We start from the raw sequence: 19396 nt of genomic DNA, 5'->3' as shown, positions 1-19396 counted from the left end.
TGGAAAGGATTTCAAAGATCGACCTCATTTCTAAATGTTTGGCTCAAATTGGGGAGCTGCAATTTGGCTTCAGGTGCTTGCCCCAGGTCTCCGTGCATCCCTCTGCATTACTAAAGGTGCTTTAAGTCTGCTTGTTTTCCTGGGCTACTGCTGGCACTTTGCATTTACACGCCTCTTTTTGTTCTCCAAGCACTTCACAAATGACTGGGAATTATTCCATCACTCCTCTGGGCTTCCAGCATCACTGGGCTGGTGACCGCTGTCTGCGTGGCTGGCCGCCTTGAGCACGAGGCGGGGATTTGCGAGGAACCCACAGGCAATGGACTGGGATGCTGGTTTGAAGCTCTTTTATTTTATGCACTTCATCAATGATAGAGCTGCCTTAAAATCCAATATCCTGATCCTGCCACTTTGGAAAGATCTGTAGACGAGCCCAGCGTTATCTGAAGACTGGCACAGAACAGCCTGCTCCCATCTCACATGGCCGTCCCGCCCCCCGAGCCTCTGCGAAGGTGCAACCTTTCTCTGCCTTGGGTGGAATTTTCTAACAAAATGGACAAATACCATCTATGAAATGGACAAAACAACCCACGAAGCCTTTAAAGAAGAGCAGCTCAATCTGCTGCTCTGAAAAAAACTCCCGTTAGCTTGCCCCTGCCATCTCGAGGAAAACAGGCAGCTACTGGGCAGAGCTGTGTGGCCCCAGAGTGCAAAGGGTTTTTTTGCTTAATCAGGGCTACAGTGGCAGTGGGAACCATCCGCATTGAGTTACAAATACTAAACAGCCTAAGAAAAACAGGGTGCTTGAAACAGTCATCGAGTTCATATCGAAAGGATTTTTTAACTCTGTAGTACGAAGTCACCTACAGCTGCTTCGTTCTTCACCTAGGAGAGATTTCACGTCGATGGGCACACAAACTCACAGCGAAATCTACGTGATGGATATTTCTTACATGGCAACAGCCCAATCTTCCTTTTTACAATCAAAGTTAATATGGATCTTTTTCAAAAGTGATGGAATTAAGATTGAAGACAATTATAAACTGTATCAACAATATGTACTACAGCCTGCAAGTCACAATCTGTGCACACCAAATGGAATATATTATTGCTTGTTAGCCTATTAGACTTTCTTTATAAAAAGATTTTTATACAGAGTACAGGATTATGACAAAACTAGCTAAGTTGTTTTTATCTTGAAAATACAACATCAAATTTTTTTTTCAACAAAGGCTTGAATAGTAGCTGAGATTTAATGAACAGTGACAAATATTTACTAATAATTTTATGGTCAGTTTGAAGTGAATTTCCTATAGGACTCTTTTCTGTTGTTTATTTACATATGCCTCTTTTCTTTTGGAAAAAATGTTGATAAAATATAACAAGGAACACAGAAATCAAAAGAATGAGTAAACTCCATACCGAGAACATTAAACATTTTTGAAAACACTAAATTATGCTATCCGTTAAAAAACATACATCATTTGGTCTTTAAAGAAAAATATTTTTCCTGCTTTAAAATATTACTAACAGCATGTAATAAACTAACTTAAAATGAGTTTCATAAAAAAGTTGTCTTGCTGTCTAAACATTGCTAAACATGCTTAGGCTGAGATTCTATCAACTGCCTCAACACCTTAAAAACAGCTCCTCTACAGGAACTTGTGATATTCTGACTCCAGAAGACCTGCAATTTAGAACAGTACATTGATAAAGGATCCAGTAGCTAGAAACATTAAATATATATCATTGTTCAAAGCAAACAAATCTGCAATATTTGTCTAAACAATCCATGGCCAAGCGTCAGGGATGTGCATGGCAGAACAGCGACGTCCCCCGGCTCCTATCCTGCTGTGGCTGTGCGGAGGCGGACGCCTGCACGCGGTGCAAAGGAGGCACAGCAGCCTGCCCATGTGGGTTTGGCCGCAGGATGAGGACCCATGGATTTAATTGCAGAGTGAGGACCTCGTGTTGTCTCTGTGGCATCCCAGCTGTGTTGGGGCAAAGGGAAAGCGACACCAGGAGAACATCGCATTTGTACCTGAACAAACCCGGGCTAACTGTGGTCACGGCTGCTTTCTGCTCAGACCACAAGGTGCACGGGGAGACACTGGGGAGAGATCACTGCTCTCTGAGATGCTCTCAGCATCAGGATTTCCTCGTTTTCCATAGTAACAGGAATGCAGGAAACATTTAGGGATCAGCTCTCAATTTTTTTTTTCTGCAAGCAGCCTTCCCGTTACTATTAAAATGTAGTATTTCGTGCACAAGGATCAGGGAACCAACCTTGAGCTGGGCAGATATTCATCTCTCCTCAGTCTCATCCCTCATCACCACTCACAGACCAAAAATATTCTTGTGTTTAATTGTTTTTGGTTGGTTGGTTGGTTTTTTTTAAGTCTCCTGCTCTCTCTCTCTCTCCCCCGGTCCCTGATTATAATTAACAGCTAGACTCAGACACAGGAGAAAAACTCAGTCAGGACTTCTAAAGGGGACCAAAGTTTAGTTTTCAGCTGCTCACCATCGTAGCAAGCTGCTACTTTTTACACAACCACACTGATAATCACAACTATCACATTACACCACCTTAGACAGAAACTGGCAAGTCAAATTTGAGGGGAAAAAAGCTTCTATTTTATGACAATGAACTATCCCAAGCCTGAGACTTGCCTTGGATGCTACACTGGGGGTCTTTAAACTGATGGATAACTAGAAGACCTCTTTTTTTTAAACCACAACATGCCTTGGTCAGCTCAGGAATCGTGGGCATGTGTGAAGCAAGAATTTAGGCTGGGCAGTACTGTGCAACTTTACTGACCCCAGACTCTGCGCCCCATGGGCACTCTGAAAAGGGCTCCTGCGAGTCTGTTGGGTTATGAAGGTCTGTTGGTTTTGTTGAGTCTGGTTTATTTCTGGACTTGCCAGTTCACATGACTGTGCTGTGCATGGTAGCCAGGGATTGTAACGTTCACTTACTGTGGAGAAACAGGACTTGGAAGTGACTCGAAACAAAAGCGAGAATCACTGGACTACGGTCAACCATGGAAAAAATGCAGAAGAAAACTGTCCAGAGCAGACTGTTAAAACTGCCTCCAAACTCAGAACCTGAGATGTTAATCAAAATAACACAAGTGGAAGCATAACTTTGTTTTACCCTGACAGTGAACTTTCAGCATGATTAAAAACATACGGAAGATAGTCCTCGATGGGAAGTAGTCCTATTTTAATGAAACCAATCGTCTTTGAGCTTGCAGAGCTTTTAGAGGGATGACATACAGAGACACGTTACATTTGCCAGGCATGGAGGAACTGAGCTTTTCAATGGGGTCATTAAATAAAGTCATTTTTTTTGGCATATATAGTCTCCTACTCCCCAAGAAAGCCTGCAAAAATGTTGCATTCATCTCACTGGACCCAGGAAAAGCATGATTAACTAGCTGTTACTGGTAGATAATGTCCAAATGATTGCCAATATGAAGTTTTCGGCATTCCTTAAGACAGAAGCCCTGTTACTCAGTTACCAGGTTTGGAATGTACCCGGAGCTCCCCATGGTCCTTTTAAAGACATAGTTATTAAAAGATCCAGTGCTACAGACCACTAAATCTACCTAATCTATTCTAGTTCATACACATATTGTACAATATTGCCTAGAACTCACTACATACCAAGAGGAAAGGATGCTGACTTAAATTACAGTAAATGTGCTTTTTTTTTTTTTAAATAAGAGAGCCACAACATAGTTTGATCAGCATGCAACAAACTTTCTTCATCTAATATATAGAAATTGTCTAATACGATTAGAAAAAATAATTAGTGAGAGGCCAGAGACATATTTGATCAAGGAAATTAAGAGATTTATCTGAAATGCTGAGGCTTTTGCCACTTAAGACTCAAAAACCTATTAATTCTATGTCCCTTCTCCTCCTTCCCTCTCCTTTATATCATTTTTACAGACATTAAGGTAAGGCCTATTATTTTTGCATCTATCTTGTAATTTACCTCAAAATAATTTAAAATGCCATAGACAAGCTTGGACCAAAAGCAACTGCTTTTAGAATCCACTCTACACTCATGCTTTTATTCTAACGAAGCCAAGGTCCACATGCAGAAATAAATGTTCAGTATTCCTCAACGACAGGCCAAGAATCTGCTCCCTCCTGAACATGACACGGGACCTTCACTATTAAACCACAAAGTCAAACATCTCCCAAAGCTCATTTCGAGACCACAGCCATCAAATCCTCATTAAGACTATGAGAAAATCTAGCCAGAAAGGGCCTTTTAACAGGAAATCGTTGGAGATTCTCCATTATTTTGGCTAATAAGTGTTTTCAAATAGAAGTTTTTACTTGTCTGAAGGATCTAGCATGCCTTACTGCAGCATGTGACTGCTGCCGACAGCTGCTGTAACTCAGCAGCTCAGAGAATGTGCTTTACTGGGTTCACCTACGAGACTCTTTTACAGCTAGCGTTGCACTTAAATTAACAGAATATACATGCTGTGACCACCGGGTCTTCAGACTCCTCACCCACTACCGCTCCATACTCTGGGGACAGCATCTCCTCTCTCAGGACACTTGACAATGCCTGTGTATTACAGAGACTGCCTACAGCGACTTTCTTTCCTCAAGGAAGATCGTGTGCCCTCCAGCACCTTCTTGTCAGATGACAACCTGAGGTTTCTTTCTTCTGCACCCCCAGAAATCTCAATCTCCTCTCCCGTGGCAGAATAAAACAGTCCTGTTTCAGGTCAGTCAATAGCACAACAGGAAGGGCAGCATCTCCAGCAGATATGTACCAGCACAAAGGAGATGAAAGAAAAGCAGGAGAGAGAAGACATTGTGGCTGAAGGATGCACAGCAACAAGGGAGTCAGTATAAAGCCTATCTTAAGCAGCAAGTCTGACGTTCAGCTCCCACTTACCGTGCTTTTTTACTGAGCAAAATTGCAGTTAATTAGACTGCTAAACTCGAACTCTGTTCAAACTGTCTGGTCTAAGTAGGCGCTTATTCTCCCACCAAGTATGCTTCATCAGCAGTGGTAGACAAGTAACGCGGCAAAGACACTTGCTGGTAATTTGGCACAGTTTGAAAACACAGCAACGACAGCGTTACAGTTAACGTGATTCACTGATGTGGAATTGGTACTTAAGGGTTGCAGGTTTCTTTCTTCTTCTTTCTTTGAAGAAGAAAGATCTCAGAAAAAAACTAATGCTTCCTCTCAACCTTTCTACTCCTGCTCGTTTTAGGTCAGATATTGGCCTCTGAATTTTTCAGGTACTATGAGAAAGAACCTAAGAAATTTGTAAGATGCACAGTTAAGCAAAATACCTTCCTTACGCCCCCCATACTCTTTCAAATGCTGCAACTTTCCAGGGTTAATACTGATCTGAAACAAGGGTCCAAGAATGACAGCGAGAGAAGTGAAACAAGAGGTGTATGTCTAATTTGACAACTAGGACTCATGCCCCATGGCACCTCCTCCCCGGACGGAGAGGGTACAGCACCCTCCCCCTCGTCTTCTGTCTAAGGTCACTGGTTTATCCTCCTCTTCCAGCTCCACGAGAACTGATTGAACATGCATTGCGCTTGAGGTCAGAGTTCCAGCAAACAAAACCTTGACAGCATGTTTAAAAAACAAAAGCAGTTCCCCCTTCCTTACTCACTAAGACCTGTCACAGCAGGGTCCCACTGTGCTCTCCAGGGAAAGCTGTGAGGACTGACGCAGGAGCGGTCCCGTAGTGGGATCTACCATCGAGGAGGTTGGGAAGAGCTTGTACCAGCCAATTGCTAAAGTTGACAAATCCAGTTCTTCCAGGAGGACCCTGGCGACTCCCATGAAGTGCTTGCGCTCCATGCGTCCGTAGTTTCCCCAGACTATCACCTGAGAAACAAGAGGGGGGAAGCACAATTAATCCTCAGACTTGTACACCTGCTTGGGAAGCAGCAACCTGATCAGAGGGATCTCTGTGCATTCTGTTTATCCAACCTCCTTGGGCTTTACTAGAGTCTGGGAAGAGCAGAAAGTTTTACACTACAACAGGAATACACAGGCATACGCTACGCTGTTGGTGACGTGAAGCTCTGGCTGATGGTTTTACCTTTGTTTTAAGCACGGCTTTACAAATCTGAACGTTACCAGACTTTTTTTTCCCCATGAAAAAGAGGTAAATGCATGCGTGGATGAAACGCTCTTCTTCTGCTCTAACTGCTGGACAGGGCAAGTGCGTGCACAACGTGGGAAAAGGGAAGGAAGGGCTCCTGGTCTGGAAAAATAACCTGACAAAAAAAAAGTGGGGCAATAGCCTGGGCCAAGAGCCAAACGTTTGAGGAAAAGTCTGTGTCTTAACGTCCGCACTCAGGCCTCGTGGTGCGTGGCAGATGGCCACGAGACACGGTTACTCACCTGGAGAAAGGGCAGGAGCCGAGCGCTGGCAAGCGGGACTGGTGACGTAAGGGGCACACACGGGGTGGCATGCGGGGAGAGCAGAACAGCCTGCCGAGAAAGGCTCAGAGATGCAGAGGAAGGTCTAATGAGAGAGCTGGCAGCCGAGCAGGGAAAGCTGAATCACACTTACGACAGGATGGAGACCAGTGGGTGGCACAGATGTAGTGAGGGTCATGGGCTTAGGCATGCTGGAGGGCCGCATGTGGCCGAGTGGCCCTATGTGGCTCAAGACAAAGGTGACGACTGACTCCAGAGCGAGTTCATGTTCTGAAGACGAGAGGATGAGGACGATGGGTTATGATGGTGACTAGTGTCTCTGGCTAATCCTGACAGCTTCTTTCCCTAGGCTCCGAATAACCAGAACGTTAGAGTTTTCTGTAAAACGAGGCAGGAGAGACATCAAATGTCAATGTTTATGTCAGCACAGGATGGAGCAAAACAGCGCAGAAAGCGGGGTTGGTGGCACAGCGACTGGCAGAGAGCCAGGCTCCTAATTTTATTCTCTTTGAGTAAGTTCCAACAAGACATTGCAAGTTGCAATGAGACATTGCAACCGGTCTTTAAGACAAACTGAAAACCACAAACGGAGCAGGGCACAGGACAGCAGAGCTGCAAAGAGGCAGGCACAACTCCAACCCTCTTTGCAGCAGGGCTGCCGCCGAGGCACGGACATGGCTAGGATACTGCGTGAGAGGCTCACAGAGGACCATATACTCACATTTAGTGCCTGCTTTTTGGTTTCTGCTGTGCCTCAGCCTGTTGGAAGGCAGCAGTCTTTCCAACTGAGTGGCAAAGCAGGGCAGAGGCATTTCTCACTGTCCTATTACAAAGGTCTATTGATAAAATAAGATGAAGGCAAAGACTCGTGAGAACCCTCTCTGCCATGGTTAAGTGGTGGAAGGTGAAATGGTGGCCTGGGAGACACAGCATTGGATAACCCAGGGGACTTTCTCCACGAGCAGCTGGGTTCTGCCAGCTCACGCCACCCTGAGCTGACCATGGATGCTCCTTGGACACCCCATCTGGAAAATGCTGCTCACATCTCTGAAATGAAGACTAATGTTACGCTTCACACCCAGCTTCCCATCCTTGTTGAGGATAAAATCCATAGTTCTTAACACCTTCAACACTCCTTTCGTGAGCTAATTTTTAGGTACTTCAGGCTGCCTGCCTTGCTTCCACCTTCTGTGTGACAGCACCATGGCTGTGATCCACAGAACTCGGAGTGAAGATCCACATGGCAGCAAGGCTGCAGGTAAGGAAACCCAGACCAAGCCAGGCCCTACCACATTTCAGCCAAAAACATGCACTCTGCCTGCAACGGGGGAAAATGCTTCTGATCGAGGTAAATGAAGACAAGTTCACTACGGAGAAGGATCCTGAGATTAGCTGGCAACTCATATGCCAGCAGAGGTAAGCAACAGAAACTCACAGGTTAATTACATCAGTATTTCCAGTGGATTTTAGCCAGGGTTTGTTGGATGGGAATGGTTTAGCTATGAATTAACAATGGCATTCACTCTTTGCCCTGGAAACATACGTACAGGATTGAAAACATGAGTATGGCAGAGAATGTATGGCAGGAAAAGAACAGTGGTAGAAATAAGTAGGATATGTGACTGGGTGATGGCCAAAGCAGAGTGCTCTGAATGCAAATAAACACAGAAGAAACCTATGCTGCAAGGTTGTTCAGCATCTATGGATACTGCCTATCTCCTAACTGGAAAACAAACCAAAAACCTTTTCCTGGTAAGCATTCACGCTACCTGGCAGGGTATCAAGTAATAAACAGTTTGAGAAAGAAAAAAGGTTCTTCCTTTTGTTAAGTTCAGACAGAGTGCATGTAGTTCCATGAAAGCATTAGCTTTTTCTCATCTATGTTATTTATCCAGATTCTTTACCAGACTTAGTATATTCCAGCACAGGTGGAAGAGAAAGAGACAGACCTGAAACCCACTCATCTTACCTGTAATACCTTGCCCTGGGGGCTCTCAGGAAACAGTAACACCTGATTGTACAAAGGGTCTAAAGATTTGCGGGCCACTTTTGTCTTCTTTTTCGCAATGCACACGCCATTCTCTAACAGGTAGGCTTTGATGTAAGCAGCTGAAAAAAACCACAAATATGGTCAAATATGAAAAAATCTTCATGCTCACTTTAGACAAGACAGAGTGCCACGTCTCTGTCTCTCTTAGTCCCAAAGAAGGCATGTACAGCAGTGAAAAGATTTGCCCAGCCAGCCTTATTTTCAGTACAACAAAAATACTGCTTATTGCCACAGAAGCCAAGCAGAATCAAAAATTTTCCTTTTTGCAAGCATGGCAGGAGGCTGGAGCTCAGTGAGCTGTTTTAGGAGGTCAAAGCATACTACCTGGCAGTGTTTTGGAGCCGGGTTTTGGTGTCAGTCCCCGGGCCTGAATGATATCCACTTCTAGCTGCCCGTTTCGCTCTTGCAAGCCAATTTCCACATCCCCTAAACCAAAACGTCAAAATAGAACACTTTCAAAACAATGTATTTGTGGGCTAATAAAATGTTAACAATCTTTGTGTCATGCCCACTATGAGCTGTAAGGAACTGTAGGCCCTAAGTGCCTGATCTCCTCCTGCTTTACTCTGCAGAAGCTCTGCAGTGATTCAAACCCACATTTTCAAAAGCAATCTCTAATTTCAGCCCTTTAACACGGCTTTGGTGACTCAATCTCATACTCGTCAGTGGCAGCTAGCCTCCATTCTCTCCCAAACTGGAAAACCTAGAGTTGCAGGCTGCTTTGGAAAATGCAATTATGGCGTACCGTAAGAAAATCTTTATAGAGCCTGATGGGCCTTAGAGAGCAAACGGAAAGATGCACAGGATGCCTTTTCAGGATTTTAGCTGCGTTTTCCTTAGACTGTGCCTTTCAGCTCTGATGGAGGAAAGCATAAAGCTGGTGCTCCCCTGCTAACGCTGTACTAGCAGCAATCAGCAAAACCTCGCAGCCAAGCTTACTTGATTTAACGCAGAAACAGAGCGGAGGAGTGGTAGAGCAGCAGCTGCTGGACGCATTATTAGGTGGCTGTAGGAGTGGTCTGTTCAAGATTCAATTTAAGCAACGTAAGATCTTTGTGTTCCTTACCCATCGAGGTGGTGGCCAAGGTCTGACGCCCAACAAATTGTGCAGGGCCCATGCTCCCCAGGAAGTCACTAAACTGCCCAGCAGATGCCAGATGGACTCCACTGAAATTCAAGCTGCAAAATAAATGGATTTTGGCAAGTGGTTAATTTGCATTTCAAAGCAACCCGGTAACTAAAGAGCCTGACTTAATATATCTTTGAAATGAATGGCATCTGCAGAAGCCTTTTCCCCTGCAAAGCTCACTGATTTCAAAGGCAGTTTTGTTACACGGGATCCATTTAAAATCCTTTTCCTTGTGGAGGAAAAAAAAAAAAGAAAAAAAAAGCAGTGATGGTTGCAGTCACCAGTCGGCTGATACTCCTCTCTAATGAGTTGTCTACAAGGGAAAATCTCTGCCATCTCAGACTCACACGCAGCCTGTCACCTCTTCCAGGTAGCATTACCATCTGAGCAGCTTCCTGCCGTGGTTTATGGGATCTCTCTTAGTAGCTCTCCTTTCCCAACCTTCATTTTTGGGAAGGAAACAACACAGCTAGAGTAGTAGTCAGAGGGGAGGTTAGGGGTGCTGACATCAATCCCCTTGGGACAGAATTCTCTATTTCTCTCTGACACACAGAGCAACGCACCTATTTCTTGACCAGAGCCCCACTTCCTGCCACTCAACGCCAGAATCACACCCACTGGGTGATTTTCACACCTGCTTCCACAACCAGCCCGTGACACAGCCGCTGAAACACACGTCAGGAGATTTGTGCCGGGTTTGCGCGCTGCCCCCCGGGGAAGGTGCTGCACAGGGAAGCCAAGAAAAGCGCAGCCCCCGGCACTTCTCCAGATGCCCCTGGCGGGGGGCATTACCCACGTAATGCCAGCTCGCTGCTTCGGGAATTCATTTCTTTGAAACGAACGGGTGAGGAGGGCCACATGTTCCCTCCAGCTTACCCTGGCGATGAAGTCGGGGAGAAGCCCTGCCTCCGGGGCGGGCCGGGCGCTGCGGGCTCACAAAGATCCATTGAATCCCCCCTGCATGCCATTTACACTTAAAAGACATTTTTTAAAAAAACCACCTTTTTTAAAACCCCATTCATCCAGAAGAGCGGTAATTTCAGGTTGAGATTTCAGCTCTCATTAGCTACTCGCAGCCCCAGTCTCAGCCTGCTGGGGATATTTATTTATTCCCCCGAGGAAGGCGGCGCACAAAGCTCAGCATCTGCCCTCGAGCTCCTTACGAGTCACCTTGTGCAGAAAGGACGAGGGAGGAGGGCGCCTTGGCATCCTACAGACAGCCTTGGGATGGGCTCTGAGCAGGGCAGACTTCCCCGAAGCCTCTCTCGATTCAGCGCTTCTTCACCCTGCATCCACTGTGTGCACGAACACCCCAGGTGATATTTTGAGACACAACAGAAACGGCAGGATTTATAATTGGCACTAATTGCGGAGAATATCTAAGCCTGTTCTCAGTGTCACCGACTCCTCGGAGGCACAGGGTACGTCCCCAGTGCCACCGTCCGTCCTGCAGGGCAGAGGCAGCCCGGGACTCTCTCCCCATGGGTTCAGGGTCCCTACCCCATCGCCTGGATCTCCCCATCCCCAACGGGGCAGCCCCCAGGAGCAGCACCCCGAGCACAAGGCACAGCGCAGACATCCTGGACCTGTTGTGCACTGGGGACAGACCATGCACACACACCGGGCTGCTGAATCTGCAGGGACAGGGAAACACGACGGGGAAAACAGGGGAAGGGGGAGCGGGCAGCCAGGCAGGCTGTGTAAGGCCGGTTATTTGCCCATACAAGGAGGGAACGAGGGAGCTCTGCCGCACGGGAGACCAGCGAGGCTCCTCGAGCATGTTGAGCCATCCACAGAGGGTCAAAAAAGGATGAAAAGTTGCGCTTGGAGAACCTAAAATAGTTTGAGAAACAGGAGATCTGACAGAGAAAGACATATGATTCATCAGGAGATGAACGGACTATCAGCCAGAAGGTAAACGTTTTCTTCATTCTCTTCAACTCGTGGAAGATAAACGGGCAAAACTTCGGTCTCACTCCTACCCCGGGGAGTACGTGACCTGAACGAGCGCGTAAATAACGAGCTGGCGAGACACCTCGCAGCTGCCCAGGGAAATGCTCAGTGCCGTGCTCAAAACAGATGCTCGGTCTTATTAACAAGACGCCCAGGGTTAGGATAACAGAGGAGTCCAGCAGCAAAGCCTAGAGCTGCAGGAGCCCAAAGCGAGCTCAGACTCGGGTCTCCGTGAGTTCCCCGTCCCAAGGGCAGGGCTGCGAGGTGAAACCTGGCCAGTGACCACGGTGGGGACACAGCTGGGAGAAGCCCACCTGCAGAAACCCAATGCCGTGTACTGCAGGAGAGCAAGGAGAAGCCTTTCTGCCCCCTGACGGCTCCAAATACTTTACCAAGCACACCCCATGGGGCCGTTTCCCATTACCTGCGGGGCAGAGATTCGTGATGAAGGCTGATGCTGGTATTTGGGCAGGACGGCACAGGCTCCCGCACACCAGCACACCTCTCCTCGCCATAAAATGAGAGCACCTCTTAATGGGGCAGCAGATGCTGCAGCTCCATCAACCGTGTTCCAGCACAGAGGAAAACAGCAGGAGCATGCGAAATGCAAGGTTAAAAAAAATACAAAGCACGAGAGAGAACAAGAGCTGCTGGGCTGGAAGTGAACAACAGCGACTGGAAGCGTTCGCAGCAAGACGAATGTCGCTGCTATCTCTGCACAGACACAGGTCGGAGGGCTTGGGACTACCTCAAAATGATGTGCACTTGTCAGAGCCACTTGGAGCGAGGGGCAGGACGCAGGACACTGCTACCCGGACACCAGGGCCATGCTGCAGGTGCACAGCCCGGCTGCCCACGGCCACTGGAGAGGAGCAGCTGGGAGAAGCAAAGCTCCTGTGCTGCTTCCTAACACGAGGCTGATCTTCAGAGGGATGGCAAAAGCCCCTTTAAAACCCCAATCCAAGGCAAAGATTCGAGCAGTTTGGCTACCAGCCTCAGTCAATGGGTTTACCGGCACCCAGTATTACATTAGACAATTAACGTTCCCTCGTGTTGTTATGTTTGGCTGGGAAAGGAAGATACAGGGAATTAATTCTTTAATAGATCGTGCCGTTAGCTGGTGGGACTGCAGTTTCTGTTGCACAGAGACTGGGCTTTTGCAGCCCTGCTTTATTAGGCTTTGGAAACACCAGCTCTGCATCAGGCTGCCTGGCTTTTAGTGATTCTTGGACATCTATTTGGGTATTGCCAATAAACCTGGAATGGAAACAATTTCTGTCTGGAAAAATCATAAGCCATCTCCAAGAAAGCTATTGCTTCTCCCTGGAGAGGAGAGGGGAGAGGAAAATATAACTGCAGAAATTTAGCACGCATGTGAAGAGAAAACAGCAGGAACCATTGAGCTGCACCGGCTAAATTTAGGATGCTCAAATCCCGCTCGGTGAGCTCCGTGCACCAAGTGCTCAGCAAGGAGCTGGACTGAGGAAGCGAGGGGGGCAGCATACGGTGTGGTCTGGGGTCTGTGGGACAGACCCTCCCCGTCCACTCACCTGCTGTTTCTACAGCTGAAGCAGGGGGGAAGAGAGCTCCTCCAGCATGGCCCTGGAAAGCCCTTCTGTACCCACCCAGCCTGTCCCAGCCCCGACCGCTTCCTCTGCTCGCTGCTGGGGTGGACGCGGCGCGCCTCGGCATCCCTGGGACAGGGCCGTCATCCCCCTTGCACGAAGAGGTGCTGGCCCCGACAGGCCTTTCGCGTTTCTGTTCCACCACCCAGAAGAGAGAGCACGGGACTCTTTTGGTCCCATCATTTAAAGCACGACCCGGCACACCGCACCCTTCCTTTTCCCGAAACGCTCCACCTTAAGGGCAGAAAATGCTACTATAACCTGGTTATCACCAATAAAGGATGCTTTTTTTTTATTTCAGTGTAAAGAGAAGCACTAAAAATAGCTGCAGGAATAAAGAGGGAGCATTTTGCAGCTGACTTGCAAATAGCAACTGTCATAGCAAGGCCCTGGGGAGCAGGGCTGCTGCTACAGAACCGAACAGCAGCGCGCCGAAAAAGATTACCAGGTGACACTTGTCAGCCTGTTGTCTAAAGGGCACAAATCCTCCACCCAGCGAGTGCAGCCCAGCCTTTTGGACAGGAAAGAAATTAATTGTCTCTTCTTTGGCCCTCTGCTTTCGCTAATCACGATTCATGGGCTCTGCTTTGCCCCACCTGAATGAGAACGATTTTAATGAAGTTAAAGATTATGGGGTTTGCTGTGGGATTGCTTTTAAGTAAATGCGATTTTGTTACTGACCTGAAGGCACAGGGAAGAAAAGGACACCTCCAGGGTGTCAAGGACAAGCACAAGACATCGTGCTCAAGCACCTGCAGGAAGGTGAGGAGGCAAACCAGAGGCAGCAGCAAAACAGAGCTCAGGAGGCTGTTGATCCTGGGGTCTCCGAGCCCACCAGCGCTGTCTGTGCCGAGCAGCATCAGCGGAAAATTGCAGTAACATTAATTTTGTTTGCACAGGTACCAGCTGTGCCCCCAAGGCTCAGCACCAACTGCAAAACCTATTTGGGATGCATGGATAAAAGCCATTTGCAAAGACCAAGCGAGGAACATGAGCCAGCTACTGTGGGTGCATCAGAGCACTGGCAGCATGGACACACCTCGGGACAGCAGGGGACAATCGCTGCCCCTGCAGTCATTCGGACACCCACGAGAGGGAGACAAGATCCCACAGCACGGCCTGCAAGGCTCCAGCTGTAAGGCAGAGGTGGGAGCCCAGCTCTGCCCGCTCCCGGCAGCCGCAAGCAGTGCCCGCATGCAACCCCTGCCAAACGCATGCCAAACGCTCATTCCCGACCTCATGAAAAAGGTGACTGCATAAACAGTTTGTCTCTTTTGTGACACGTGTATGTGTAAAACAAAATTGTGTTCACACAATATTAAGAACCGTGTGTTCAGACTGGAGGTGAAATTGCCTAGTTGGTTTTTTTCTGCCCTTTTTTAACACAGCAGCAATAATGCCGACTATTTAGGAAATCTGCACAGCAGTCGCTGAAGACTGCGCTCCTGTGATGCACGCTGCAGGTCAGGGCATATGAAATCTGTCCTCTTTAGTGTAATTGAGGAGTGACTTAAAGGCTCTTTGCCAGCTGCTTGCTCCTCTGCTCTTTGAAGGTGGCAGCATTTCCTGGTCTGCACTTAAAATTCACGTGGAGATCATCCCGCAGTTGGTTCTGTCACAGCAAGGCTGCTCTTCTTCATGTGTATTCAGATGGAGAACTGGCTATCCTAAGTTTGCTTGTAAACCGATCAGGATTTGAATGACTAGAAGGACGGTGCTCGTTTCAATAGAAAGCAGTACAAGGAGGGCTCAGAGTACCTGTGACGATTCCTCTCCTCCCGCATACGTGGCTCTGCTCAGCCTCCTCCTCACCCCCACCCATTGTTCGCTGCACATTAGCATGCCGAGCGTGCATCGGCACAGACACGTTCAGGGAAAATGTATCATTAATTTCCTCCCTTGTCCATGTGGAGTTTGTCTGACCTCTTTTCTAAATCCATTTTTAAATCGTTTCTGGGATGCCGTATGCCAGGTACCACCGTTATTCTGCTGCAAAGGTCTGCACAGTCAGCTTGTCAAGACCTTGCAGAACTCGTACGTAATAGGATAGGAAAGCACCTGCAGAGGTCACCCAGTCCACAGCCAGGCCTCAAGACCAGAGCAGCTTCATGTACATCATTCCTGAGAGTTGCTTGCTTCACCTCTTCCAAAATTCTCCCTGGACAATTTGTCCCTGTGCTTTGCTTTTCCCTTCCCAATCTCTTTCCAGGCAGTCCTCAACACCATTTTTTGAGTTGTCAATTAGAAGCCAGCATACTTCCTTTCTTTCGCCCTCGATACAACACTTTGCAATTCTCTCCTACAAGACCTTGGGACTGCTCTCAACTGCCCCAACCTGTGACGGGCACGTACCGGCTGCTGTGTCCGCGCCGAAGGAAGGCACAGCGAGGTGTTCAGCTCCCCTCACAGGACGGGTGCCAATGCCCTTCTGTCACGGAGCTCTGGCACAAACAGGGCTGTTCCGAGGTGGCTTTGTGTCCTCTCCCTTGGCCCCAAGCCCCGTTACCATCTCTCAGTACACCTGCGCATCCCGACTCCTGCAGCGCTGCACCTCTGTGGGGTCAGCACGGTGGGTCCTCGTGAAGCCTGCAGCCTCACCACAGCCACCCCCGGCGCCCCCAGAGAACTGCTGTTTTCAGAAGACAACATTTTGCCTTCTGCTTTTTGTGAAGTATTCACGCTGTCCACACAACATGTCCTCACAACATGATGGTTTGCCATCAGCTCAAGCCTTTAGAAGTGATACGCTCCTAAAAGGGGAGCTCCATCCACCGCGTCTAGTACGTACGTGGAATTTGTTTGGGCATTTCTGGGGTTCAGAGAGCATTGTTCTCTTCTTGTAAATATTTTCTAAAAGACTTGTTTTCATCCTCTTAGTGCACAAAGGGGTAATTAATAAACAGGTTGCCTGAACAAAGCCATGCAACTAAATATGCAGCAGTGGTTTGACCTGCATGGCCAAATTAACCCATTTGCTATATATCCAGTGTCTCCTGCTCGAGGAAGTTGTTCTGCCTTTAAAAACTGGGACAGCAAGACGTACTTCATCCAGAAGAAAGGGAAAAAAAAAGTCTCCTCTGAGAATGATAATATATTCAATAGTTATTTTATCTGAGCAGAAAGAAAAAGACATCAGAAGTTCAATTTCAGAGAGCAGGAGCGCACTGTCTCACAATCGCACTCATCCATATTGTATGTTAAGCTCTTTTAAATTGCATCTAACACACGCAAAAGCAAAGTCGATATCTATCAGCTACGGAGGAAGGCACAACTGGTTAATTTAACATTCATTGCCCCTACCTTTGAAATATTTACAGTGCGTATCAGGCATTATTAATGCAATGTACATCTGACTGTAGTGTCGTGGGACCGGGCACACAGCCCCGTGCCTTGTCAAAGTTGATGTGAATGCCACAGGAGCCTTCACATAGGCAGTGAAAGGCTTTTGTGAGCACCTGTCCCCGCAGTACCTAAAATCAAGCTAGCAGCACCAACTGCACATCTCCTCCCAGCCAGGCAGCGTTCCCGTCTCTGCCTCCCAACAAGCTCCGCTCTCTCTTGGCCACTCCACTCTCTGCAGCATTTTTAGCACCGTGACGTACTGTCTTATGTGCTGTAACACACTGTACTCCCTTTGTGTATGGTTCCTTCTGCTGCATGAATTCTGCCACCTAAGCTGTGCTATAAAAAATAGGCAGGGAATTATGTACAAAGACCTCCCCCATTCCCTTCCCCACCTCGCCAGGCAAGCTCCAGTTTTACAGACCACAACTTCTCAGGCACATTGAATAAAAGATCCCTGCCGTCAGGGAGCAATTTTGCCCGCTCCTCAAGAGGTTCCTGCAGGTGGGATTCACTGCAGTCAGTCCTGGAACTACAGCTTTCAAGGCTGCGTCCTCTCCAAGCCACGCTGGTCAAGCTTAACAGCACAGAAAGGTCTGCTGCTGGTGAAGAGGCCGACTAATTTCTTGGTGTGCTACAGGAACAATTCTCCATGCCTTCCCTGGTTTCCACCGAGACCTCCAGGCCTTGATTTCTTGCAGCCTGAGCTGTATTAACAACACTTTTTTTTTTTCTTTTAAAAGACTCAGATAAAAAGAGAGCCCTAGAGGTGATCTGTCATAAAAGAGTCTAGAAGTCCCTTGGCTGCCGATGCCGAAGAAGAGGCACTCACTGAACAGCTATACAGGACGAGTCTTTTGGATGGTGTTTTTAGGAATCAAGTCTTGTAATTTTTGAACGCTGATGGTACCACAGCAGGTCTCTGGGTGGTGAAGGAATTTTACTCCCCACCACAGCAGCTCCAGGTGGGGCAAGGCAGCTGCTGCCCCTGTGGCAGGGAAAAGGAGACGGTACAACTAACAGGATGCCTCCTTCCTGGACAGGCAGGCTCGTCTCAGAAATAGCAAGAACACATCTCTAGTTTGCTAGTCATCACCTGCTGGGCTTTTCTAAGGTAAACGTCACCTGAGCTCTCTGTTACCATCATCTCAGCAGTAGCCAGCAAGGACAAAAAACCTGTCAAGTACCACACATTAGGGACCGGGGCAGCCAGCAGTCTTTTGTTCCAGGTCCCTTTTTGTCTTTCTGCTCCATTTTCAATAAGAAAAGTGGTTGGCAGGAATAAGGTACACCTAAGTCCAGAATCTGTTGCTTGCTGAATGTCGCACATGGTTTTGTACAGCTGCAACAAAACTCAGCCAAAACAAAACGTAGGTTGTGCGAGAGCCAGGACGGAGCTGGAGCTCTGCTGAATCCCAAGGGTTTATTTGGGAGTTACTCCTGTGTGCTGAATGTCATCGCTGGGTAATCTTGGTGTTGTCCTGAGAGTTGCTATACTGGGTAGCTGTCCTCTCAGGCAGGCTGCCACATACGTACTTAGAAGAAAATACTGCTGTAGGGATTTGTAACCAGAACTAAGATTGGTCTGGGTGAATTATGAATGGAAACATCTCTGCGTGGGATTTATGGAGGCTGAAGAAAGTTAAGACTGTGAGGGGAAAGATCACCCCATAGTATGAAGCAAGTCCTAGAAAGTATTTTAAAAAGCAGTCCAAGAACCAGTTTGTTGTGCAGAACAACAAAGAAGACGCAGTAAGGGTTTGACAGATGGTGTCCCTGGTCCTTCCTCCCCACAGCACCCAACCAAGCCTGGCAGAGCACCTAGATGCACGAAGCTTGGCACCTGCACGTGGCGGTGCAAGAGTTGGTGAGAGAAACCTCCAAGTCTGAATGGCTGAAAACAGTTTTGTTTAAAACAAATACCACCTTTCTCTTCTATAAGGTCACACAGTGATTTTTATTACATTAATTTCCTATACTGGTGCACAACTACTGTGCAGTACAAAAGCTGTGTAATAATACGGCTGGGAAAAAAATTAAATGGAGCAGTGTGTGACATTGTCAGCACTTACTGACATGTTGTAGGAGTTTAAATTCTGGGAGAGTCATCCGTCAGACCAGCTAATCTTCCATCTACTTCAGCCTTTGGGTAAGACCATGAAATGAGTATTTTCTTGAAGGAGGGCCTAGTGGATCTGAGAAGTACATCCCTGCATAATAAGCCTTCCATAAAATGATCCCGATTTCATGCACTCTGGTACCCACCCTATAAGCAGAGCTGCTCAGAATCATGCAATACATAAAAGTCTTCGATCGTGGTTCTTCGCACTTGAGCTGAGCAGCTGTAGCCAGCCAAAGCCAGCTCATTGCAGGAAACACGAAAGCAGTCCATCAGCATCACTTTTCAAGAGTGTGTTTGTATGACTGAGAGCAGGTATTTAAGGCCTTCTGCAGCAAAATTTTACTTAAATGTTTGATTGCTTCAGCGTGCCACCTTTCGAAGTTGTCCTTTTTGTCCTTAAATTGAAGAGGATTATGAAACCATACTGAACTTTGGAAACAAGCCCTTTTGGAAGATGATGTTTTAAACCCATTTTCTTCCCACGTTCACATACCAAAGAGGTGCATGGGCAGAAAGAACTAGGGCAACCTCGTGCTGCTGAAAACCACATTTTGACAGACACTGCCAACAACTGTCTATGACCTAGGACTATCTGCACCAGTCAGAAAGCCAGCATTAAAAAGAAAATAAACTTGCCACAGTTAATGGAGTCATATGAATCCTCATTTTGCCTCCCTGGGAACACAGCTACAGCAAACAAGAGAAACCAACAGAAATCTGATTTAGCTGA

General features: G+C 47.3%; 1 protein-coding gene across 1 annotated transcript in view; it reads right to left on the bottom strand.

The window, feature by feature from the left end:
* Nucleotides 1-134: 134 nt before the first annotated feature.
* Nucleotides 135-19396, bottom strand: part of RIMS4 (regulating synaptic membrane exocytosis 4) — a 54571-nt gene continuing 35309 nt past the window's right edge. Inside the window, exons 3-6 of the mRNA XM_040575825.1 lie at nt 9562-9674; nt 8820-8921; nt 8415-8554; nt 135-5884 (exon numbers count right to left, since the gene is read on the bottom strand). Of these exons, the coding sequence (XP_040431759.1) occupies nt 5666-5884; nt 8415-8554; nt 8820-8921; nt 9562-9674 (574 nt within the window). The 3' untranslated portion in view covers nt 135-5665. The remainder of the gene's footprint in view (nt 5885-8414; nt 8555-8819; nt 8922-9561; nt 9675-19396) is intronic.

The sequence above is a fragment of the Cygnus olor genome, chromosome 16 (genome assembly GCF_009769625.2).
Source record: "Cygnus olor isolate bCygOlo1 chromosome 16, bCygOlo1.pri.v2, whole genome shotgun sequence".
Taxonomy (NCBI): Eukaryota; Metazoa; Chordata; class Aves; order Anseriformes; family Anatidae; genus Cygnus; species Cygnus olor.
The sequence above is the reverse complement of the archived record's forward strand: the minus strand, read 5'-3'. Positions and strand labels throughout refer to the sequence as shown.